The 20970-nt window shown below is 40.0% G+C and overlaps 1 protein-coding gene across 14 annotated transcripts in view; it reads left to right on the top strand.

Moving 5' to 3' along the window:
- The window catches only part of SLC25A13 (solute carrier family 25 member 13), a 237626-nt gene that overhangs the window by 148597 nt on the left and 68059 nt on the right, over nt 1-20970 (top strand). For all 14 annotated transcript variants that reach the window (XM_054687647.2, XM_527824.7, XM_063815466.1 and 11 more), the window contains 5 exons: nt 749-888; nt 16579-16725; nt 18514-18652; nt 20078-20171; nt 20385-20469. In XM_054687647.2, the coding sequence (XP_054543622.1) occupies nt 749-888; nt 16579-16725; nt 18514-18652; nt 20078-20171; nt 20385-20469 (605 nt within the window). The remainder of the gene's footprint in view (nt 1-748; nt 889-16578; nt 16726-18513; nt 18653-20077; nt 20172-20384; nt 20470-20970) is intronic.

The following is a 20970-nucleotide window of genomic DNA, read 5'->3' as shown; positions in this document are numbered from 1 at the left end:
AGTCCTCTTACAGTTTTTCTGTAGAGGCTAAAAAGAGATCCTAAGCCAGGACCAGCACATTCAGTGGCCCATCTTAAATGGGATTATTTGAACAATTTGAGAACTCTTGGGTCAAGCCAAAAGAGTGCAGTAGAAAATCAAAGACTTGGGCTGCTGCTGGCTTTTCTCCTCATTTTCTTTGTCTTCACGTGCAGCTCGATAAAGTGTTGGACTTTTTCAAACACAGAAACAGCCTTAGGGGTGTTAAATATGTGTGTCAAATTTTTTCCTAACGGATTTCTAAATCTTCCAAAAACTTTTAAATAACTTGTTAAAGGCTATATGTAACGCTTGTATCTTGTGTGTGTGTGTGTGTGTGTGTGTGTGTGTATGTATGTGTTTTCCTGCCACTAAGATTGAATTCTGTCCTCTGTACCTAGAAAATAATCATTATTTATTGAAACAAAAACAAATGAGATGATAATAGTTTTAGCTTTCTACTTGGGTTTCCTACAGCCTTTAGGTTGTGTGTGTGTGAGAGACTTCTTGATTTCCCCTCCCTTTATTTTATTTGGTGGGATTCTTGACCTTGATTTCTTAACTGATTCCTTGAGGATTCTTTTATTTCTGCCATAGTTTGTAATCTGTATGGCTATTTAAAATTGAATTACTTTTTTTATAAGAAAAAGTGATATCCATTCAATAACAGATTTTATCAGAAAGAACTTCATTTACTTTGTTTTAATCAACCTGTCTTTTCTCTTTTCAGAGGATGTTAAGCAAGTTTTTGGACAGACCACAATTCATCAACATATTCCATTTAACTGGGATTCAGAATTTGTGCAACTACATTTTGGAAAAGAAAGAAAAAGACACCTGACATATGCGGAATTTACTCAGTTTTTATTGGTGGGTCTAGCTCTTAAAAAGTTACAAAGGTATGGCCGGGCGCGGTGGCTCACACCTATAATCCTAGCACTTTGGGAGGCCGAGGTGGGCGGATGACGAGGTCAGGAGATCGAGACCATCCTGGCCAACATGGTGAAACCCCGTCTCTACTAAAAATACAAAAAATTAGCCAGGCGTGGTGGCAGGCGCCTGTGGTCCCAGCTACTTGGGAGGCTGAGGAAGGAGAATGGTGTGAACTTGGGAGGTGGAGCTTGCAGTGAGCTGAGATCGCACCACTGCAGTCCGGCCTGGGTGAAAGAGCGAGACTCCGTCTCAAAAAAAAAAAAAAAAAAGTTAAAAGGGTAAATAAGTAAACCTGGAATCAAATTGTGTGTGAAAGTCCTGATTGGAGTCTTGAACTGTGATTTACTTACTACATACTGTGATTTACTTACTACATACTTACTACAGTTTAGCCTGGCAAAACTGTCCCATTGAGAAGTATTTCTTTATTAATATGTTGAAATCATAGAATTAAATGGGATTTCCACAGATTTATGTAGAACTCCTCCATGTTTAGAAGGAATGCACATTGAGGCCCCGGGAAATCAAGTGATTTCCTCAAGGTCACTTAGATCAGGAGGGGCAAAATTACAACTTAAAATTTTGGCTTGTGACTCGCTGTGTTACTACTTACCAATATTTTGTTTTCCCCTGGAAATGGACAGATTTGTCTTCAGCTTCAGAATCATTTCATCTGACACCTTTTATAGATAAGACACTAGTCTCAAACTTGGCTGCATGTTGGAATCACCTGGAAGCTTTAAAAACTAATGTTGCCTCAGTCCCACCTCTAGAGATTAGATTTAATGGGGGCAGGGGGGAAGCCTGGGTATTTGAGGGCTATTTAAAGCTTCTTGGGTGGCCCTCATGGAGAACCAGTATGCTAAGGGCACTTGCGTGCTTTCTTATGTGGGTTAACCGCTGTAGCAGTTGTCTACATTTCTGGGGTGCACTTTCCCTAACCCAGTCCCTGCTGCCCTTCTCTCGTGACCCCCTTCCCCCACCCATATGATCATATCATTGGGCCACTGATGATGCAAGGAGAAGAGTATTCACAAAATATGATTATAACTTAGTTTTCCTTCAGCAGCATTATTTAAAAATACTTTAAATACAACATTATCATGTAGTCACTAGAGGTCAATATCTATAGGCTATATAGATGTTTATGCATTTGCTTTGTTTCTAACAGTTACATTTTATTTATACTTTATTAAATATGTTTAAAAAGACTCATGTAAGGGGACTCATTTGGTATGTTTACATTTTGGGTCTTGAGGAAAATTTTCAATTCTTTGTTACTAGAAATGTCCTTAGTGGGTATCCTGGTGCCCCTGGCTTTTTCGTGTGTTCCAGACCTTGCCAGAGCCCTCTGGGGAGTGGTTGGAATCCTGTTCTGGGTAGAGGTGGAGGGTGCACGGGTTGTGGTGCTCACTTGGTAAAGATTTTGTGGTGTCCATTCTTAGCAACTAGCATTTGTGATAGGTTAACTTCAATAGGTACTTCTCTTTTTGAATTTTCGTGGTATTATTATGATTCATATAATTTGTCCTGCTGTCTAGTTTGCTTTTATTTTCCAGGCCTTTGGAAACATAAACAAGATGCCCTAAACCTGCCTTTGTATTTTTTAAAAACAAAGCGTTAATGTCTGTGAATCCCTGTTTTCAGTTCTCTGTAAACATAAACCTACTTCCGTAACTCAGATGGAGAATGTAATGTGAGTTGCCGGATTTTTGCTGCTGTTTCCACAGCACATTGTTGTGCTGTAGGAGGCGGTATTCATTTTGATGAGGAATAATTACAATAATGTTATTGAGACAAATGCCTCAAATTGACTTTATGGAACACAGCCTAATTAACTTTTAGTTTTAATGGGATGTTAGCAGTAGTAAGGATGATCGTGCTTCCTCCTCTAAGCAAGTGTCAATTATACTGAATTGAGTAGATTTTCAACTGCTCACAGCAGCCTCTAGGCCTTCCTCCAGATATGGGGAAGCCAGAGTCCAGGATTAAATAACTCAGGGACTATGGTTATGTTTCCATACAATTTGTAAGGCATTCACTTAAATTTGACTTCATTCTGTAATGGTAAATGGAAACATCCCACAGTGTCCTACGTGGGATGATTTTGCCTCTGTAGCCAGAATAGAAGTACTGAACTTTTACTAGATTACAATGGTTATAGTGGTGAATGATCTCAGTCAGGGCCTTGCTTTTGTGTCCTACTCCAGATCCGGACTTATAGGAATTAATGGATGGACCATGATAGGCTTTACCTGAATGCCAGTTTTAATGTCTACCGTTGGGTTTCTTCCTTCCTTCCATTTCATGTTTTGTTTGCTTCATTTGAACTCTTTTCTGAATGTAGGTAGAGCTTCAGACCTCTACTTCAGATGCTTTGTTTGCTTCCTTTGGGCTCTTTCTGGATACAGGTAACTTCTTAAAGATATTAGTGAATTTAATCTGCTGTGTTTCAGGCTCTTGCTTTGTCAGGCAGGTATCCGCCTTTCTGTTCTTGGGCAGGACTCAGAAATAGGCACCAGCTCCCTGGCTGATGCCAAGGCTGTGAAGGCAGATGCTTGGTTGCTTGAAATGTGAACAAGCTGCCACTGTGCATGCTGCTACCTGTCACATGATGAGGAAAGGGAGCAGCCGTAGGGACAGCCAAAAAGTGCTTGTGATTTCAGGGAACTTGTATGGCATGTAGAGACAGCACTCCTCTATTCCACTGAGGGTCCCTAGAAGATAGCTCAGGTTGGTTCTGGCCAGCACATTACCTGTGCTTATTATGTATGTGTATACATGTGTGTGATTGGTGGGGCAGTGCAGTTCTCTGCAGTTCCTTTTCTTTTTTTTTGTCACTTAATAAATGTTTTACTATATCTAAGCAAGTGTGAGCTTCTTAGAAACCACCATGTGGCTGTGAGGATCTTACTTGGGTCATGTGTTTATCTGTGTAGAGTCTGGACAGGTCCCCACCCACTAAGGTGTTGGCAGTCCTGGGCATTGCTTACATGGTGAGTTGCTATGTCCTTTTCTGTGCTTTGGTTGTAAAAGTCATAAAGTGGTGAATCAATTTGATATTATTTGAGCTAAACTTGACTGATTTGTACTTTGCAAGTGGTAAATCAATTCGATATTATTTGAGCTAAACTTGACTGATTTGAACTTTGCATCTAGTAACATTGAAGCAAGTGGCAGGGATACAAAGCCTCCTTCCTGTAGTCTTCTTCCTCACTGGAATGGAAAGATTTCAGCAGGGAGTGGGGTCACATTTCTCTTACCCCATTATTTATACTGTTACATCTGTTGCTGCTATTTTTTAATGCCCAGTTAACTTCATCTCCATATAACTTCATGAATGATGGTATGTGTGAATGTGAATACAGTTTTATATGTGGGTAGGTATGTGTATTTTAAAATATTCTGTAAACCTCTCCACGTATGTCTACCCCCAGCTCCTAGAGCAAAGCCTCTAATTTTATAGCCGCTAGTTTTAAAATAGATTTTAATATTCTTTGTATTTTAGAAAATAATTTGGAGAAATTTTTCTATTCTAATCTGATGGAACTGTAGTTGATAAATAGTATTAATGGGCTGGGCATGGTGGCTCACGCCTGTAATCCCAGTACTTTGGGAGGCCGAGGCGGGTGGATCACGAGGTCAGGAGTTCGAGACCATCCTGGCCAACATGGTGAAACCCCGTCTCTACCAAAAATACAAAAAAATTAGCTGGACATAGTGGCGTGCACCTGTAATCCCAGCTACTCGGGAGGCTGAGGCAGGAGAATCGCTGAACCCAGGAGGCAGAGGTTGTAGTGAGCCGAGATCAGGCCACTGCATTCCAGCCTGAGCGACAGAGCAAGACCCCGTCTCAAAAAAATAAATAAATAAATAGTATTAACCTAAAACTCGGTATTTTTTGTGTGTCATGATGATTACTCATGTCGGGCAAACCATCCAATTCAGCAAGTATTTGCTGAGCATGTCGGGTTTGTCAATAGGATTTTGCAAAGGTTTGAAAGGTGCAGAGAGTATAATCTTGAGACACTCATAATGTAAAAATCTAGGACTTGTATCTGGGTATATCCACCTGACAGTGCAAAAGGAGCAACTATAAGTAAGTATAAAATGTTTGTGCTATGAGTTTGTTGTTTTGTAGCAAAAACCCTTAAAGGTTTGTGGCATAAACCCTAATGGCAGGTATTCACATCCTTTGCCAAATTTTTTTTTCCTTTTTCTTTTCTTTCTTTTTTTTGTTTTTTGAGACAGGGTCTCACTCTGTTACCCAGGCTAGAGTGCAGTGGTGCATTAGCGCTCGCTACAACTTTGAATGCCAGGGCTCAAGTGATCCACCCGCCTTGGCCTCTCAAAGTGCTGGGATTACAGGCATGAGCCACCGTGCCCAGCCTGCTTTGCCAATTTTTTTATTGGGTGACTGTCGTAGGCACTTGGGGGCACAGAATGAAAGGTTTCTAAAACTTTTCTACCAAATTATTGTGTAGTCAGTACTGAGTCACTTTCAAAAAAGTTACAATAACTAATATCCGTATAATGTTTATAATTTACAACGTGCTTTTAAATATTATTTCTGATAATAGCATCCTCCCAATAACCTAAAAGGTGATTATCATTATCACATATTGTATGCAAAAGAATAAACCTACTCTATGGTAAAATTTTGCATTTACCAGTAATTTTCCAGGGAAATGGCCCATAGCTTTCATTATGTTTCCAAAGAAGTATCCCAAAAGGGTGGTAAAGAGCAGCTGTTCTAGAGCTTAGCTTCTGCAGTCAGATGACAGGTGTGTGACAAATTCAAGAATACGATGCCGTTCCCACTCTGTTGCACTTTCTCCAGGTCTAAGGCTATAGACAGCTATTTTCTGTTCCTAGAAGTTACCATGCATCTGAATGGCAGTGCCCAGTCATGCATTGCTAAACATCTAGCATTCCTGACCCCTACCCATTAATTGCCAGATGCGATCATCAACAAGTTCTTAGGGGTGCATTGTACTGTCATTTCCAGGTTTTTTTGTTTGATACTGTTTTATAATCTTGGGTATCTATTTTACATGTAATTACTTTAACTTGAAAACAGTCTACACATAGGAGTTTCCACTGGTTCCAGTCTCAGGATAGAAAAGTCTAGGATTACTACAAAATTCAATATTTCTGTTAACTAGAACAACATTGTTATTAGCTACCTCTCATATAGCATTTTCTAGCTAAGAAAGTTCTTGTATTAATATTTGTCCTTACAGTCACCTTAGGTTGTTAGTGTTGTTTCCCTATGAAAGCTGAGTGAACAGAAGCCTAAAGAAGTTTTCTGGATTTGTTCAAGATTAGACAGGTGGATTTGAAGTTGAAATTAATTTTTCTAAATCTCTGGCAGTTTTTCCCCCCAAATTTTAGTGTAAAAATTATCTGAGGTGCGTATTTAGAAATGCAGAGTCCAAGGCCTCTCCACCCACCTCCCCTCCCAAGACTCAAATTTAGTAGTTCTGAATAGGGCCTAAGAAGCTGCCTTTCCAATAAGCATCCTAAATTGCGATGCTCTGGATGGTTCAGGAACCACATTTTGGCAAACTTTGGTCTGGACTAGGCAACCCTGAATGTGTAAAGGTAAACGGCTCTTTATCCTAAGACTAATGGGAAGTCTGTTGAGGCAAACCTCATAAGATTTGTGCTTCAGAAGGATCACTCTACTATTGTGTGGTAAATCTAATGGAGAGGAACGTGACCAAGGAGAGGGAGACCGGTTGGTTGCTTTTTAAGCCAAGAGTCAAACAACTGTGGTCTCAGTTGGATGGTAACAGTGATGGGCCAGAGTAAATGGAGTCAAGAGAACTTACAGGGATAGGCCAGACAAAGCTTCATGATTTAATGGGAAGGGGACAGTCATAGATTTGCAGAACTCAAGGTTGACTCTTGGGTTTTAGCCTTGGGCTAGTGGGAGGATGGTGGTGTTTCATTGAAATAGGGAGTACAAGAAGAAGAGAAGGTTTTAAGGAGGGGCTACAGAGTAGTGCTTTATATGTAAGAGCTGTTCACGTGTGTTGGTGTATTGGCTCTGCCGCCTCTTTTCAATTCTTTGGTGTTGAGATGATTTAGTGTAGGAGCCCTACCTACGGCCCCTGTATAGTTGGGTTTTTTGAAGGAATTTTGTTCTGCACTTTATGTAGCCAGGAAATTTCTTCTGTTTCCAGGGGTCATCCAGCTATTGCTCTAAAAGCATCATCCAGAAATTTGCAATGCTCTGAATTGTGGAGAGGCCTGATTTTGAGGTTGTGGATTCCATTCCACTGGCTAGCTAAGAGACAGGATAGCTGACCTGAGAGGGAATGAGGCTAAAAATCCTATCTAATGGCTTCTCATCAAATAGAGTTTAAGAATGAGGTCACCTGACCCAACAGAGAGCTCTAATCACAAGGGCTTGAGTATTTTATCATAGTTTTACTCTGGTCCTCATTTTGTCAGAAGAGGATGATGAAACCCAAAGACATGAATTGTAGTAAATAGAGCTAGGAATAGAACCTGGGGATCAAAGCTGTGTCTGGCATCCCAGACTGGTCATTCATATTAGTAAGGATCCTTGTCCTCAGATCACGAGTCCCGTGATAACCTGGTTGGATGCCAAAGCATACCCATGCTAGTAATGCAACTGAACAATTTTGGTTCTTTTTAAGAAAGCAGATTGACCATTATTTTGGCTTCTTGGTCAGCATAGTGTAGAGGTCAGCCTACTTCTTTTCTGTGTAACATGAACATTTTGGTTATTTAGATCCTGAGCCCTAGAGAGTAGAACTCTAGAAGTCTGCTGCTCCCAGGTGTTGGTAGTTGCCAATGTCCCTCTACAAGCCAGAGATTCACTGCTGCTGGTCAGATGTGGTCTTGGCTTTATACTCACCATCAGTTACAGTTTGCGACTCTATTTGTCATAGCATCCTGGTGTAAGGCAACAATTTCAACACAAGAGGCTATAGGTGTTAAAAACAAAATTGCTACTACCCCCGCCCAACCACCACCAAACAAAACATACCTTCATCCATGGCAACCCCAAATTTTCTAGCTTTAGAATTAATAAGCGATTTCATGTGTTCATAAAAAATAATCGCTTGTAGTAGAACTGGCTGAAGCCGTAATTCTTTACAGATGAGTGGACAATTAACAAGGTCCTTGCTTAGGTTTAGGTTTGAGTAATCTGAGCCATTTGCCTCTCCCTTTTGTCCCCCAACTTGTCTTGTCTGTATTAGTGTATCTAGATCATGAATTTTTTTTTTTTTTTTTTTTTTGAGACAGAGTCTCACTCTGTCACCCAGACTGGAGTGCAATGGCGTGCTCTTGGCTCACTGCAACCTCCACCTCCCAGGTTCAAGTGATTCTCCTGCCTCAGCCTCTGGAGTAGGTGGGATTACAGGCTGCCCAACCCCATGCCCAGCTAATTTTTTGTATTTTTAGTAGAGATGGGGTTTCACCATGTTGGTCAGGCTGGTCTTGAACTCCTGACCTCAAGCAATCCACTCGCCTCACCCTGCCAAAGTGCTGAGATTACAGGCATGAGCCACCGTGCCCAGCCCGACCATGAATTTTCAGTGGCCCAAGAACCCAGTTGTATTTTCATTTTTACTATGTGAATGCCTTTTATGTTGATTCTAAGTTGTATCAGGTGGGGTCTGTGATGTAGCTTTGGTATTGTTTCATAAACAGCATCATTTGGTGTTCTCAAATGAACTAGTGAGTAGAGCACATTAGTGTTGTTTGCCTTCAACTCTTCCACTAGATGAGATTCTGTTTTGTGTCCAAATGGAAGCCATTGCTAGTTTGGTGATGAGTAACTAGAGATGTGATCACTTGGACAGTAAGATGCAGGACACGTTCCAGCCACAGCACACACTTTCTACTCTCTGGGCAAAGGAAATCAGGATTCATTGTGCTGTTGTGTTTGTGGTGTTAGCTTGCTGTTTTGTTGAGCAGCCTGTTGTGCAGGGTTTTTACAGTAGCATCCTGGTAAAAATGAACACTCTATACAGCATCTCCCCAGCTGTTACCCACTGTGAAGTTTAACGTTAAATTAGAAGAGCAAGGAAATTGAGATGGAAAAGCTCTGTATTTGGTTTCTACCAAGGTGTTGCAGTGCATGCTGAGCCACATGTGACACTGCTTCCAAAGACCCTTTTAATTAAAGGCCTCACCCAGTGAATTGGGGATGGAATTTCACCCTCAACTCTGACACTGACTGCATGGCCAAATGGGGGGTTGGGGGAGGTACACATAGAACAAAATTAAGAATGGTAACTACTTATCTCTCTACCTATTTTATTGCTATGTTTCATTTTTACTTTGTTAAAAAATATGTGGATCTTCATTTTAATTAGAATGTTTTTCTTCAAATTAGCATAGATTATGAAAATAAAGTGGATATTTATATGCAAACCAGTATACAGGTACTGATACGTGATGTAATATAGAAATTGTTTGGGCTAAATGTGATATGGTATTTTTTAGGCAAATCGTCTTTATACATTTTTATTTCCTGTTTCGATAAACAATTAGCTGCATTTTGCCCAGAATTCTTCTATTACCATGTCTAAAAAGGAATTATTTTGAATCATTTCCTTATTAACTCTTTGCTTTTATTAATATTTTAGATTTTGTTAAAATTTCAAAACACAAAAATGCAAATTAACCAGGGTTCAAAAAATATATATATTTATTTTTTGGTGTTTTTGGCTTTATAATATAAATCACCTGGCTCTCCTGCTTGTTTTGAGGGACTGGGTTTTTTGGGTTTTTGTTGTCATTGTTGTTGTTGTTCCTGATAAATTGTTCTCAGGCTAAAGCACAAACTTGCATGTCTGAATAGAGATGGAGAGAATATTTTATATTCAAAATATACCTACCTGAAAATTGGAGATTATTAAGGAAATGACAGGTCTGGAACTATTAGAAGCACGAATGTTAGACCTAAAGTAGTGTAACCCCTATATATGTTTATTCTGTACAACTAGCAATTTTGAAGAGTTTGATTTTTTTTTTCTACAGCAGTCTGAATGGGTGTGTTGAAGTAGTTGGAAACTGCTGCAATAAAAGCCTGTTACATTAATCATCATGCACCAGAATAGAGGGAACAGAAAATAGTTCACTGGCACATATTAAAGAGAAATTGGGCCTCCTTTCATGTACTTGAGTGGAACTGCCTTAGAGATAGCTGCAGAACTCCTGCTCTTGGACCTTCTGGCCTTAGGTGATAGGAAGGGCCATTTGTCTTCAGCTGGTAACTGTCTTCGGCAGCAGCATTTAGTAAGCACCCATTGCCTGGTACTGTTAAGAGCTCTCTTTAGAGAGACACTTCATTTTCTCAGCTCTCTGGATTTGCTACAAGGTTTCAGGCCCTGTGTCTTATTTTCTTTATTCACTTATTTAGGTATCAGTTTGATTTCTGTTGTCTGCCTGCTCTTTGTATGCACTGTGGGATGATCTCACCCATTTCTACAATCATCTTTTTCTTCATCTGGTTTTTGGTAGGTCCCCTCTAAAAGGAACAGGCAGTCTGTGTAGGCTAACATCATGGCTCCAGAAGCTGACTGCCTGGATGCATATTCAGTTTCATCCTTGCCCGTGTCACCCTTGGCTCATTCTTACCTCATTTTTCCATCTTCAGAACAGAGGTGATGGTAGGACCACCTCGGTTGTGGAGAGGATTCAAAGAGATGAAGCAGGGAAAACACAACAGTCCCTGGGACATAGCATGCACTTAATAACTTAGTAAACGTTCGCCTTGTGATGTTTTCTCTAAAATCCTGTTATCTGAATTTCCCAGATCTGTATTTCTACCTGTACCTTCAGCTTTCTTTTGTGTGCTTCTTAACTTTTTGTTTATAACTGAAACTCACTTCATTCCAGGTTTTTCATCATGGTCAACCACCTCATCTCTTTCCCCTTAAGTATTTTCCTTTGTGGTAGAGTATCTTCCCCATCATTCAAAATGTGGATTTTTGAGATATATCTTACTTCATTTATATATTCAAATCATCATCAAAATTTTCTTAAAGTCTCTTTTCCTACCTGTCCAAATCTAGTTATGACCCCCTTATTTATGATTTTGCCTGAGGCAGCATAAGTTAATAGTTAAGAATCTCAGTTTTAAAAGCTGACATCCCTTGCTTTGGATCTTAACTCTTCCACTTTTTAGTTGTGTGACTTTAGGCTAGTTACCTGACCTCTCTGAGCTTCAGGTGCCTCTGTGTAAAATGAAGATAATAATCATTACTTCACAGAAGTATTGTGAGGCTTAAGTGAAATGCTGTCTTTGAAGTTCTTGGCATAGCCCCTGGTCTGTAGTGAGTGTTGAAGAATTCAGCTGTTGTTATCCTCCATCCTGGCTGATGTTCATTTTTCCGTTCCTGTGGCTAGTTCAGAATGATTGAGCAGAACCGCTGTTTCATATTGCAAGAGACTTTAGAGGTTTTTAAACCTTTCACCTGGACAAAAATCAAAGCCACTGTTTTTTAAATGCCTGTCATGCATGACCTCTGGTTTTTACAACCCTGCACAGTAGGTGGTGTTGTGCCTATTCTGTAGAAGAAAATCTGAGGCTCTAAGATGCAAACAATCACCTGAGCTCTCCCGGGTGGCAGTGTCATGACTTCTGTTTACGCTCTACCCATGCCTGTTCCAGATTTCATATTGTCATCATAATGTATGGCTTCCATAACTCCCTCTATTAAAGATAAGGTAAAATTCTTGACATGTGTTCCTCAGCCTATGGTTGAACACGTATTTCTGGTGTCAGGGAACCTGCTACTTTTCAAGGTAGCCCATTTTACTGCTGAATAGTTCTATAGGTTAAAGACTTCTTCTGTGTACTGTGCTAAACTCTGACCCCTATAGCATCTCTCCATTTTTTCAAAAGAAATAGAGGGGCAGCCTAATATTTTTTTTTACTTGATAGTCTTTTAACTTTTAAATATGTGAATGTAATGATTACTGCCCATATTGTTCTCCCCTCCTCTGCACAGATGACTCATTTACTTCTGATCCCCTTCATTTTAGAAATAAATACTATTTTGTATATGCTATATTTCATGCATACTAAAAGCTCTCTGTCTCTGTTTTATCCCTTCTGAGTTCAGATCTAGGAGCTGTCAGTCTCTTGACAACCCATAGTATACATTCAGATTTTCATTAAATAGCTTTTGAGGTGCAAACCAGGAGCTTTGATTTTAAGTCATTCTGCCATGAGTAGTGAGCCTAGTCATTTATTTCAAAGACCACACATTTCTTTCATATTTACGGAGTAACCTATGTGTTAGCTCCCACTGGCCTCCTGATTTAATTTTTTCCTCCTTTGTCTCTTGGGGCTATGGGAAAGAGAGCAAAAAGGGAGTGAGGCCAGGAGAAGGCCTTTTAGATTTGGTTTCTCTCCTCCTTGGTCTCTGCTACTATTGGTAAAACAATCCTGATGCTCTGGGTGTACAGAAGCCCTTTGCCTTAATGGAAAACTTTAGGGAATTTTATTATTTTTCCACAAAAATAGGCAACAGTAAAATCTAGAGCATTAAATGCAAATTGAGTTTTTATCTTTCCACAGCTGTTAAGATTTCTTAGTGTCAAATTTATTTTTTAATCAAATTCCTGACAGTAGCTTTGTCTGAGGTTCCCCATGCAGTTGAGTGAAGTATTAGGAGCATGGGTAGATAGAGGGCTGGGGAGTAGAACTGCTGAGGCTTGAATTCCAGCTTTACTGCTTCCTGTCAGTGAGACTTTAGTTTGCTCAACTGCTATAGTGAGGTTAATCATAGTACCTACCTTATAGGCTTGCAGTAAGCATTCCATGAATTAATTCCTGTAAAATGCTTTACAGCAGTGCCTGCTGCATAATACATGCTTGCTAAGTGCTATTGCATGGTTGTCATACTGGTTGAGGTCATGGTTTCATTTCTTCACCCGGAAGGAGAAACAGTCACGACATAAACAGATGATCTTCAGAAGGCAACCCACGTCTTCAGAATGCTGCTTTTAAAGTTGGAGAGCCACCTAACTGCGTGTTTTCACTCTGTCCTGCTATTTAGAGAACTACATAGATCTAGCATTTTGTCTTCTGTGGAACTTATAATGCCCCCAATCTTTAAGAGCTGTTGGAAATGTATTCTCAAGTTGTTCATGATCAGGCTTAAAATAACTTTCTTACTCCAACTTGAGGGGTCCCTGCTTGTAGATGTTTAATCATGGAAGCGTGGGCACAGGATGTGTTGTAACACTGTCCTAATCACAGGTATGTCCCCTGTCCTGCTATGTGAGCACCAGCCCCCACCTTGGCATCCATTCCCAATCTGGAATTCTGGACAGGCTGGTCTTAGCATTGTGGCTTCCTGCTTTCTGAGGAGATGGGGTTGCCAGAGAAAGCGGTGCCATTTTTGGTATAATTGTCTGAGGATCTCTAAGATGTTGAGTTATAAACTAGGGAAAATGGTAAATCGCTGAACATACCTTCTACTATTGTTGAGAGTAGTCTTGGCTTAGCTAGCTTTAGCAATGGGTCTGGTAATTCAAAGGAGACTGTTCATTTACTTTCAATTGAATACACACTGTGGTCATTTTTCACTACAGGGTGTTTAACAGTTGATTTCTTCTTCCTTAATTGGAAGCACTCATATAGAGAACCTCCCATTGTTCAATAGCTCACGATTTGTTCATTCAGTTGGTTTTACAGAATACTTTTCACTGATGAGAATGCCTGTCATTTATTGAGCACCTACTATACATCTAAAGCATTCTGCTGAGCTGCATGTATAAATGTAAGTAGATGCTTACAGGACTTCAAAAGGTTATACTGTCTTTTCCTTGGTAAGGTAGGTGTAAAGGCAGGAATGTGAATAACTGATTATGATGTAAGATCGAATAAGACAAGTTTTATAATTGATATTCAGACGGGGGCCACCGGAAGGGACATCAGTTATTTCCAGTTATAAGTCCTGGTTATATTTGCCTAAGTGGTACCATTTGAGCTAAGCTTAAAGGAAGTGGCAGGATTTCAGGAGCTGGAGAAAGGGGCAGCAGTCTACACTAGGTGGAAGTAATGATGTGGGCAAAAGCCCAGGTGTGTGGCAGGTCTGGCAGGGGTGGGCATGGGTGATAGGAGATGAGGCTAAGAGTAGTTCCTCTGGGGGCTTGTATGCCTTGCTTCAGAGATGGGTCTGTATGATGAAGGGTCATTGGAGATTTCCATGGAGGGAGAGGGAGTCAGGTCTTTAATTCTGAAAAGCAACTTTTTATGTGTGCATGGTAGACCACAGAGGTCCAGACTGCAAGCCCAAGTTCCAGACTGACAGTCAGAACCACTGACTCTCAGTGATAATTTAGATGAGGTCTGAGGAAAGCCCGAACCAGTAGCATCAGGAACAAAAAGGAAAAGGTGCATTTGGGCAAACTTTCAAAGGCCTAAGGGACAGAATTTGGTAACTGGTTTACTCTGGGAGAAAGGAAGCTTGAACAATTCAGAATGACAGCTTTCTAGGTGAGGTGGCCAATAAAACTACATGCCTAATAATTAAGCTGTGAACATAGAAGAGAGACCAGGTTTGAGCACTGGGTTGGGGGATCTACAATATGGGGTTAGCGATGTGTCATTTTACGGCCTTTACACGATACCCACGTGGATATATTCTCTAAATGGAAATTCTGGTCCAGCAGAAAGGAATGAGACTTGAATATGGGAGTTAAGCCTTAGCTTTTAAGAAATCCTTGAGGGCTTAAGAGAGAGAGCACTCTGTCTAGGAGAGTAGAGTGAGAAGATGTGAGGACAGAGGGCCAACAGATGCTTCCCATTTAAGGAGCCAGTGGTGGAGGCTCCAGAAAGACTGGGATCCCAGAAGAGAGTTTCAGCTGAAACAGGCTGGTTCGAAACTGGCAGATGGCTACAAATGAGGAGATTCTTTTAAATAGGACAAGAACTCTGATTCTTACTATTAAATGTCTTATCTTTAAAATATTTTAAATGTAGACATTTTCAAACTGCAAAAGTAGAAGACTATAATGACCCATCATGCAACTGCTGTTTGGCTTCCGTTATTGCAAATACTGTATTTCTTCTTTCATCTCCCTGCCTTTCTGGGGAAGGAAAAGAAGATCGAGTACTTTAAAGCAGTATCAGACTCATGTCATTTCCCTTACACTTTAGTTTGCACAAATTCATAAGGACAATTATTTTTTACATAACTTGAATAAATACGATGTCATTATCTCACTAAAGTTAAAAATTAATTTCTTAATATCATCTAAAAAACTCCATTATATTCAAATAATTTGAAGTTTTTGAGAGCCCTGTTGGTGTTCCTTTTTTTTTTTTTTTTTTTTTTTTTGAGACAAGGTTTCACTCTGTCACCCAGGCTGGAGTGTGGCGGCATGATCTCAGCTCACTGCAACCTCCTCCTCCCCAGGCTCAGGTGATCCTCTCACCCCAGTCTCCCAAGTAGCTGGGACTACAGGCATGCACCTCCATGCCTGGCAAATTTTTTTTTTTTTTTTTTTTTTTTTTTTTTTTTTTTTTTTTTTTTTTGTAGAGATGGGGTTTTGCCATGTGGCCCAGGCTGGCCTGGGACTACTGGGCTCAAGGGATCCATCCACCTCAGCCTCCTCAAGTGTTGGGATTACAGGCATGAGCTACTGTGTCTGGCTGGTGTTACTTTTTAATTGCATAGAAGTTAGCTGTCACTGCAAGGGCCCCGTTTGGGAAATGAGCAGAGTGTTGTGAGGAAGATAATAAAATGCTCTCTGCAGGAGGAATGCTCCTCCCATATGGTGCACAGTGAGTTTTGATGAGAGGCTGTTTTCTTTTGTGTACACACTTATCCCCTGGGAATAGCAACAGAGCTCTGTGATTGGACTTTCTGTCTTTAGATCATTTTAATTAAACATATGCAATGATACCATGACAGGTTTACCTCCCCTGATCCACATACCATGCAACTACTTGGAGCAGTAGTCCTTAATCAAGACATATGGCTCTATGCAGAGACATTTTTGATTGTTATGACCATAGAGGGAAGGGGCTACTTGTATCTAGTGGGAAGAGAATAGGGGTACACACGATAGCCCTCCCGTAATAAAGACTTACCCTGTCCAAAATGCCAGTAATGGCAAGGCTGAGAAACCCTGTGTTGGAGAAATAGCAGAGAAGAACCACCACTCTTTTCTATCTATTGTTACATCATGTGTTTGGGTACCAGGTTGCAGTTAAGAATTTTTCTCTTTTCTTTGGAGAGAAGTTAAAGTCCCTGGCAGTGTTTTTCCTTAGATCATCTGCATCACCTAAGCTGGGGTTGGCCAGATCTTTGAACCTACAACACTTCATTCCGGTTTTCATTTTCTTTGTGTTCATGGACTCTAGAGAGCACGGAAGTAATTGGGTTTCATTGGGTAGCAGAGTAAGGTAGAGTGCACTTTCTCAAGATATGTTCATTGGTCTGAGCAAAGTTCTGTCTCTTGGAAGGAGACAGTAGCTTGGTGGTGCTATTAGGCAGATGAGGGCTTGTTAGATCAAGATGTAAACTCTCTTTCTTCAGTCTGATTTTAAAATGAACTGTCATTTGTAGTAATTATTAAATGAGAAGCATAAATTAAGTATTTCACTTTCTTTATTTGTAGGAAATACAATTGGAGCACGCAAAGCAAGCCTTTGTGCAACGGGACAATGCTAGGACTGGGAGAGTCACAGCCATCGACTTCCGAGACATCATGGTCACCATCCGCCCCCATGTCTTGACTCCTTTTGTAGAAGAATGTCTAGTAGCTGTAAGTTGTAACTTGCCCTAATGAAGTGATTTAACTCAGTAAATAAGGAATTATAAAAACAATTCTTATAAGTTATGTAGTGTTTTTTGTCTGTTGCAAACACTAACATTTTAATGTGATCACATACATTACTAAACTCAAACAAAGAGTGTGTTTTGGCTAGTTTTAGTGGGTAGGTTAATTTGTTGTCTGGGTAATATGGAATATCTTCGAGAAATACATTAACTTTTTAAAGATAAAAGGAAAAACAGATTTGCGATCTCATGTTAATTTTGTTTTAGATTTTGAAGTATATCAAGGGCTGATTTTTGCTAATCTTCTTAGATGCTCTAAGGCAAAAAAAAAAAAAAAATAGTGCACATGTATATCATTTGTTAGAGTAGTTAGCACAACAGAAACTCCAAACCTTAGATTCCCTTTCACCGTGTGTGTGTCGAGGCCACAGAGGTACATGTGACAGCAGAGCCCTGCAGTTGTGTTTCATGGAGCCTCCCTCCTCCAGATGTCAGCTGCTGTCCTTCCCTCATGGGCCCTGGGGATGTCCTGCAACATTCTGTGGTGGTGGTTCTTAAGCCCTGCTCGTGGAGCACCAGAATCACCACTAAAAACTATTAAAACTACAGATTCTGAGATCTCTTCTAGGCCTATCATACACCATCTATAGGCGATGAGGTCTTAGAATCTAATTTTGTAAAGCTTCTGGGTGATTTTGGTAATAACTCAGTTTTAGGACCAATACCCAGTGGTAACTCTCCTTTTGTTAATCCCAGGGAGAATACTGTTTTCACCATCATCTGGGTTTCCCACAATGCTTACCATAGGCAGGAACTCAGAGTAGCCTTTCAGTTTCCTTTCTTCCCCCAAGTCCTTAGTTCTAGAGACATGGTATTCCAACGAGGCCTCTTCCATTCTCGCAGTGTGTTAATCTAACTCCTTTTCTTGGGCGCCCCCTTCTCTACTCCATACTAAACTTTCATGTCAGCTATTTTAAATGATTACTAAGTGAAGATTTATGTGGTTGTTACCTTGTAAAGAAGTGCTTTCCTAATAAAAATATTTTGCCTTGCTAGGGAAGGATAGAATTTGAAACTCCAAACTGAAGTCTCATTCATAATGGACATTCTGTCTGTTTCCCTTGTCCCCTGTGAAGAAATATGGTTTCTTAAAAATTCTGATTATCAGAATTTTTACTAGTCTTAACCCCCCATGAAAGTATATGGCATCTCATAATTTTACCATAATATGCTTGTTTGCTAGAAATCCCACCAATGTAAAGTCTGTACCTAAATGATTATTTATTACTGGTTATAAGTAACTTGACAAGTCTTGATATTAATGTTACATTGACTACTTTTCATAGTATGTTTGCATTGATACAATACAGTTTTTCATGCATAAGCACACACATGTGTGCATATGTACTTATAGTTTTGCATGTTTAAGCCTTTAAGATTTGCTCATTAGATGAAATAAACCAACTTATAAAACATTTCCAATTGAAATTTGAACTCTAAATTACTACTAGTCCTGTTATAATCCTACACATGTATTTATTTAGTTTTCTAGGAGTTGTGTATGGAGAGTACAAGTTCTGGTCATGATTAGTTGCAGTTGCTTCTAAAAATCATTTATAGCTTTTTTTTAATGCAAAAGAAAAATACTTATAGTCATTTCTTCTTGTACATGCATTTTTGATTACTTTCAAACTAGTATTAGATGTATGTACTTCTGAATCATCTATAAATCTTTTGTATATTTTTCTTCTCTCTTGTTTTCAATTTATTTGAGGCTGCTGGAGGTACCACATCCCATCAAGTTAGTTTCTCCTATTTTAATGGATTTAATTCGCTCCTTAACAACATGGAACTCATTAGAAAGATCTATAGCACTCTGGCTGGCACCAGGAAAGATGTTGAAGTGACTAAGGGTGAGTGAGAATATATCTGAATTCTAGCCTGCAAGTATTGTGGTGTATTATTATTAGGGTGAAGAAGGCACCTAGTACTTTATTATTTTTCTATCCCATTGACACATATTAACTATACGATAACGTGTGTTTTTCATCCTTTGATCAGACAAACAAAAGCAAACAAAACAATCTTCACCAAGTTTTAAACAAACTGGGCCCGGCTTGGTGACTCACACCTGAAATCCCAGCAGTTTGGGAGGCCGAGGTGGGTGGATCACCTGAGATCAGGAGTTCGAGACCAGCCTGGCCAACAGGGTGAAACCCCGTCTCTACTAAAAATACAAACATTAGTTGGGTGTGGTGGTGGGCACCTGTAATCCCAGCTACTTGGGAGGCTGAGGCAGAAGAATCGCTTGAACCTGGGAGGCGAAGGTTGCAGTGAGCCGAGATCACGCCACTGCACTCCAGCTTGGGCAACAAGAGCAAAACGCCATCTCAAAAATAAATAAATAAATAAACTGAAGACACCCTTTGAATAAGGAAAACATGTAAAGTTTCTTAAATATTTTCAAATCTTGCTACAGCTTGAGCTAAATTGGCAACCTCTAAGGAAGCCTTCAGATGTATACGAGGAATTCCATGAAGTTGCATTGGTGACAGTGTAAGTTGGTCTGTAGGCTTGGAACAGGATATAATCAGCATTGTAATGGGATTAAGAAAAAAAATCAGAGCCGGTGCGGTGGCTCATGCCTGTAATCCCAGCACTTTGGGAGGCCGAGGCGGGCAGATCATGAGGTCAGGAGATTGAGACGATCCTGGCTAACACGGTGAAACCCCATCTCTACTAAAAATGTATATATAAAAAAATTAGCAGGGCATGGTGGCACACACCTGTAGTTCCAGCTCATTGGGAGGCTGAGGCAGGGGAATCGCTTGAACCCAAGAATCGGAGGTTGTAGTGAACCGAGATCGCACCACTGCACTCCAGCCTGGGCAACAGAGCAAGACTCTGTCTCAAAAAAAAAAAAAAAAAAATCAGAATTCCCTTAGGAATTCCACACCTTCATTAATATAACCACCTAAATTAATATAATTAATAATCCTAATTTAACCAGTTAATTAGATTAATATAACTTCCCCTCCTGGGACCTATGCATATGAAGTTTCATATATGATTCCTTATTTTCTCTGATTGGCAATTTGAATAACATCAGATGACCCCAAGCTTTTAAACTGTATATTCAAGAACATATTCTGCACACGCTTTCCAAATGGATGCAAGAACTGCAAAAATTCTTACCTTATTTGGATTGACTTGAATTCTACAACTGATGATAATAATAAAGTTTTGTGATGTTCACTCATTCCAGTGCCTTGAGTTAATGCTGAATTTAGTGGCTATTTCTTCTTGAATCTTTCCCTTTTAACTTTTCTTCCATACAGAGGAGTTTGTTCTGGCAGCTCAGAAATTTGGTCAGGTTACACCCATGGAAGTTGACATCTTGTTTCAGTTAGCAGATTTATATGAGCCAAGGGGGTAAGTTGGCTTTTTTTTTTTTTTTTTGGAATTAGCTTAATAAAAGGAGGTTAGGAGGTGGGGGTAAGAGGAGGGCAGCAATCAGGAGAAAAAGAAGCCAAACTGAAGGCTATACTGAAATATGAGAAATGAAAAAAGGATGTTTTTAAATTTTATAATGTAAATTGTAATAAATTGGTATATTTGTTGCTTGTGTTTGTTTTTCCCCTACAGACGTATGACCTTAGCAGACATTGAACGGATTGCTCCTCTGGAAGAGGGAACTCTGCCCTTTAACTTGGCTGAGGCCCAGAGGCAGGTGAGCAAAGAGGAGCAAACTTGCATTCTGGGGTTTCCCTAGCAGGATACCCCAACCCTGTTCCACTTGCAGTTGCCTTTGCGGCATTGGTATCTGACTTAACCATTTTTCTGTTTTGCACCAAAACTCTCGATAAATTTTAAAGGCTGTAAAGAGAAATTGCTTAGAAATGGTGTGATAAACAGGTATTTGGCATTTGCTCATTTCTTGCTAAGGTGGAGTGATTTCCTAACTGCACCAGAAGCCTAATGCTCCGAAAACATGAAGGAGGTCTTTTCTCCTTTCTTGAAGTCTCATGTTGAGAGATGTAGCGAAAGAATCCCGTGTTGGTGTCACTGTGCCTGTCGGCAGCTGCACGTTGCTAAATGAAAGCCGTCTTTGCTCTGTGGAGCAGCCCTTCATCAGCGCATCGTCTAACTGCCATGCCTTCCGTTTTTCTGAATATCAAAATGAGATAATTTTGTTTAGTCTGGAGTTACAGTTTAAAGGCTTTCAGACCTA

This window comes from Pan troglodytes, chromosome 6 (assembly GCF_028858775.2).
Source record: "Pan troglodytes isolate AG18354 chromosome 6, NHGRI_mPanTro3-v2.0_pri, whole genome shotgun sequence".
Classification (NCBI taxonomy): domain Eukaryota; kingdom Metazoa; phylum Chordata; class Mammalia; order Primates; family Hominidae; genus Pan; species Pan troglodytes.
The sequence above is the reverse complement of the archived record's forward strand: the minus strand, read 5'-3'. Positions and strand labels throughout refer to the sequence as shown.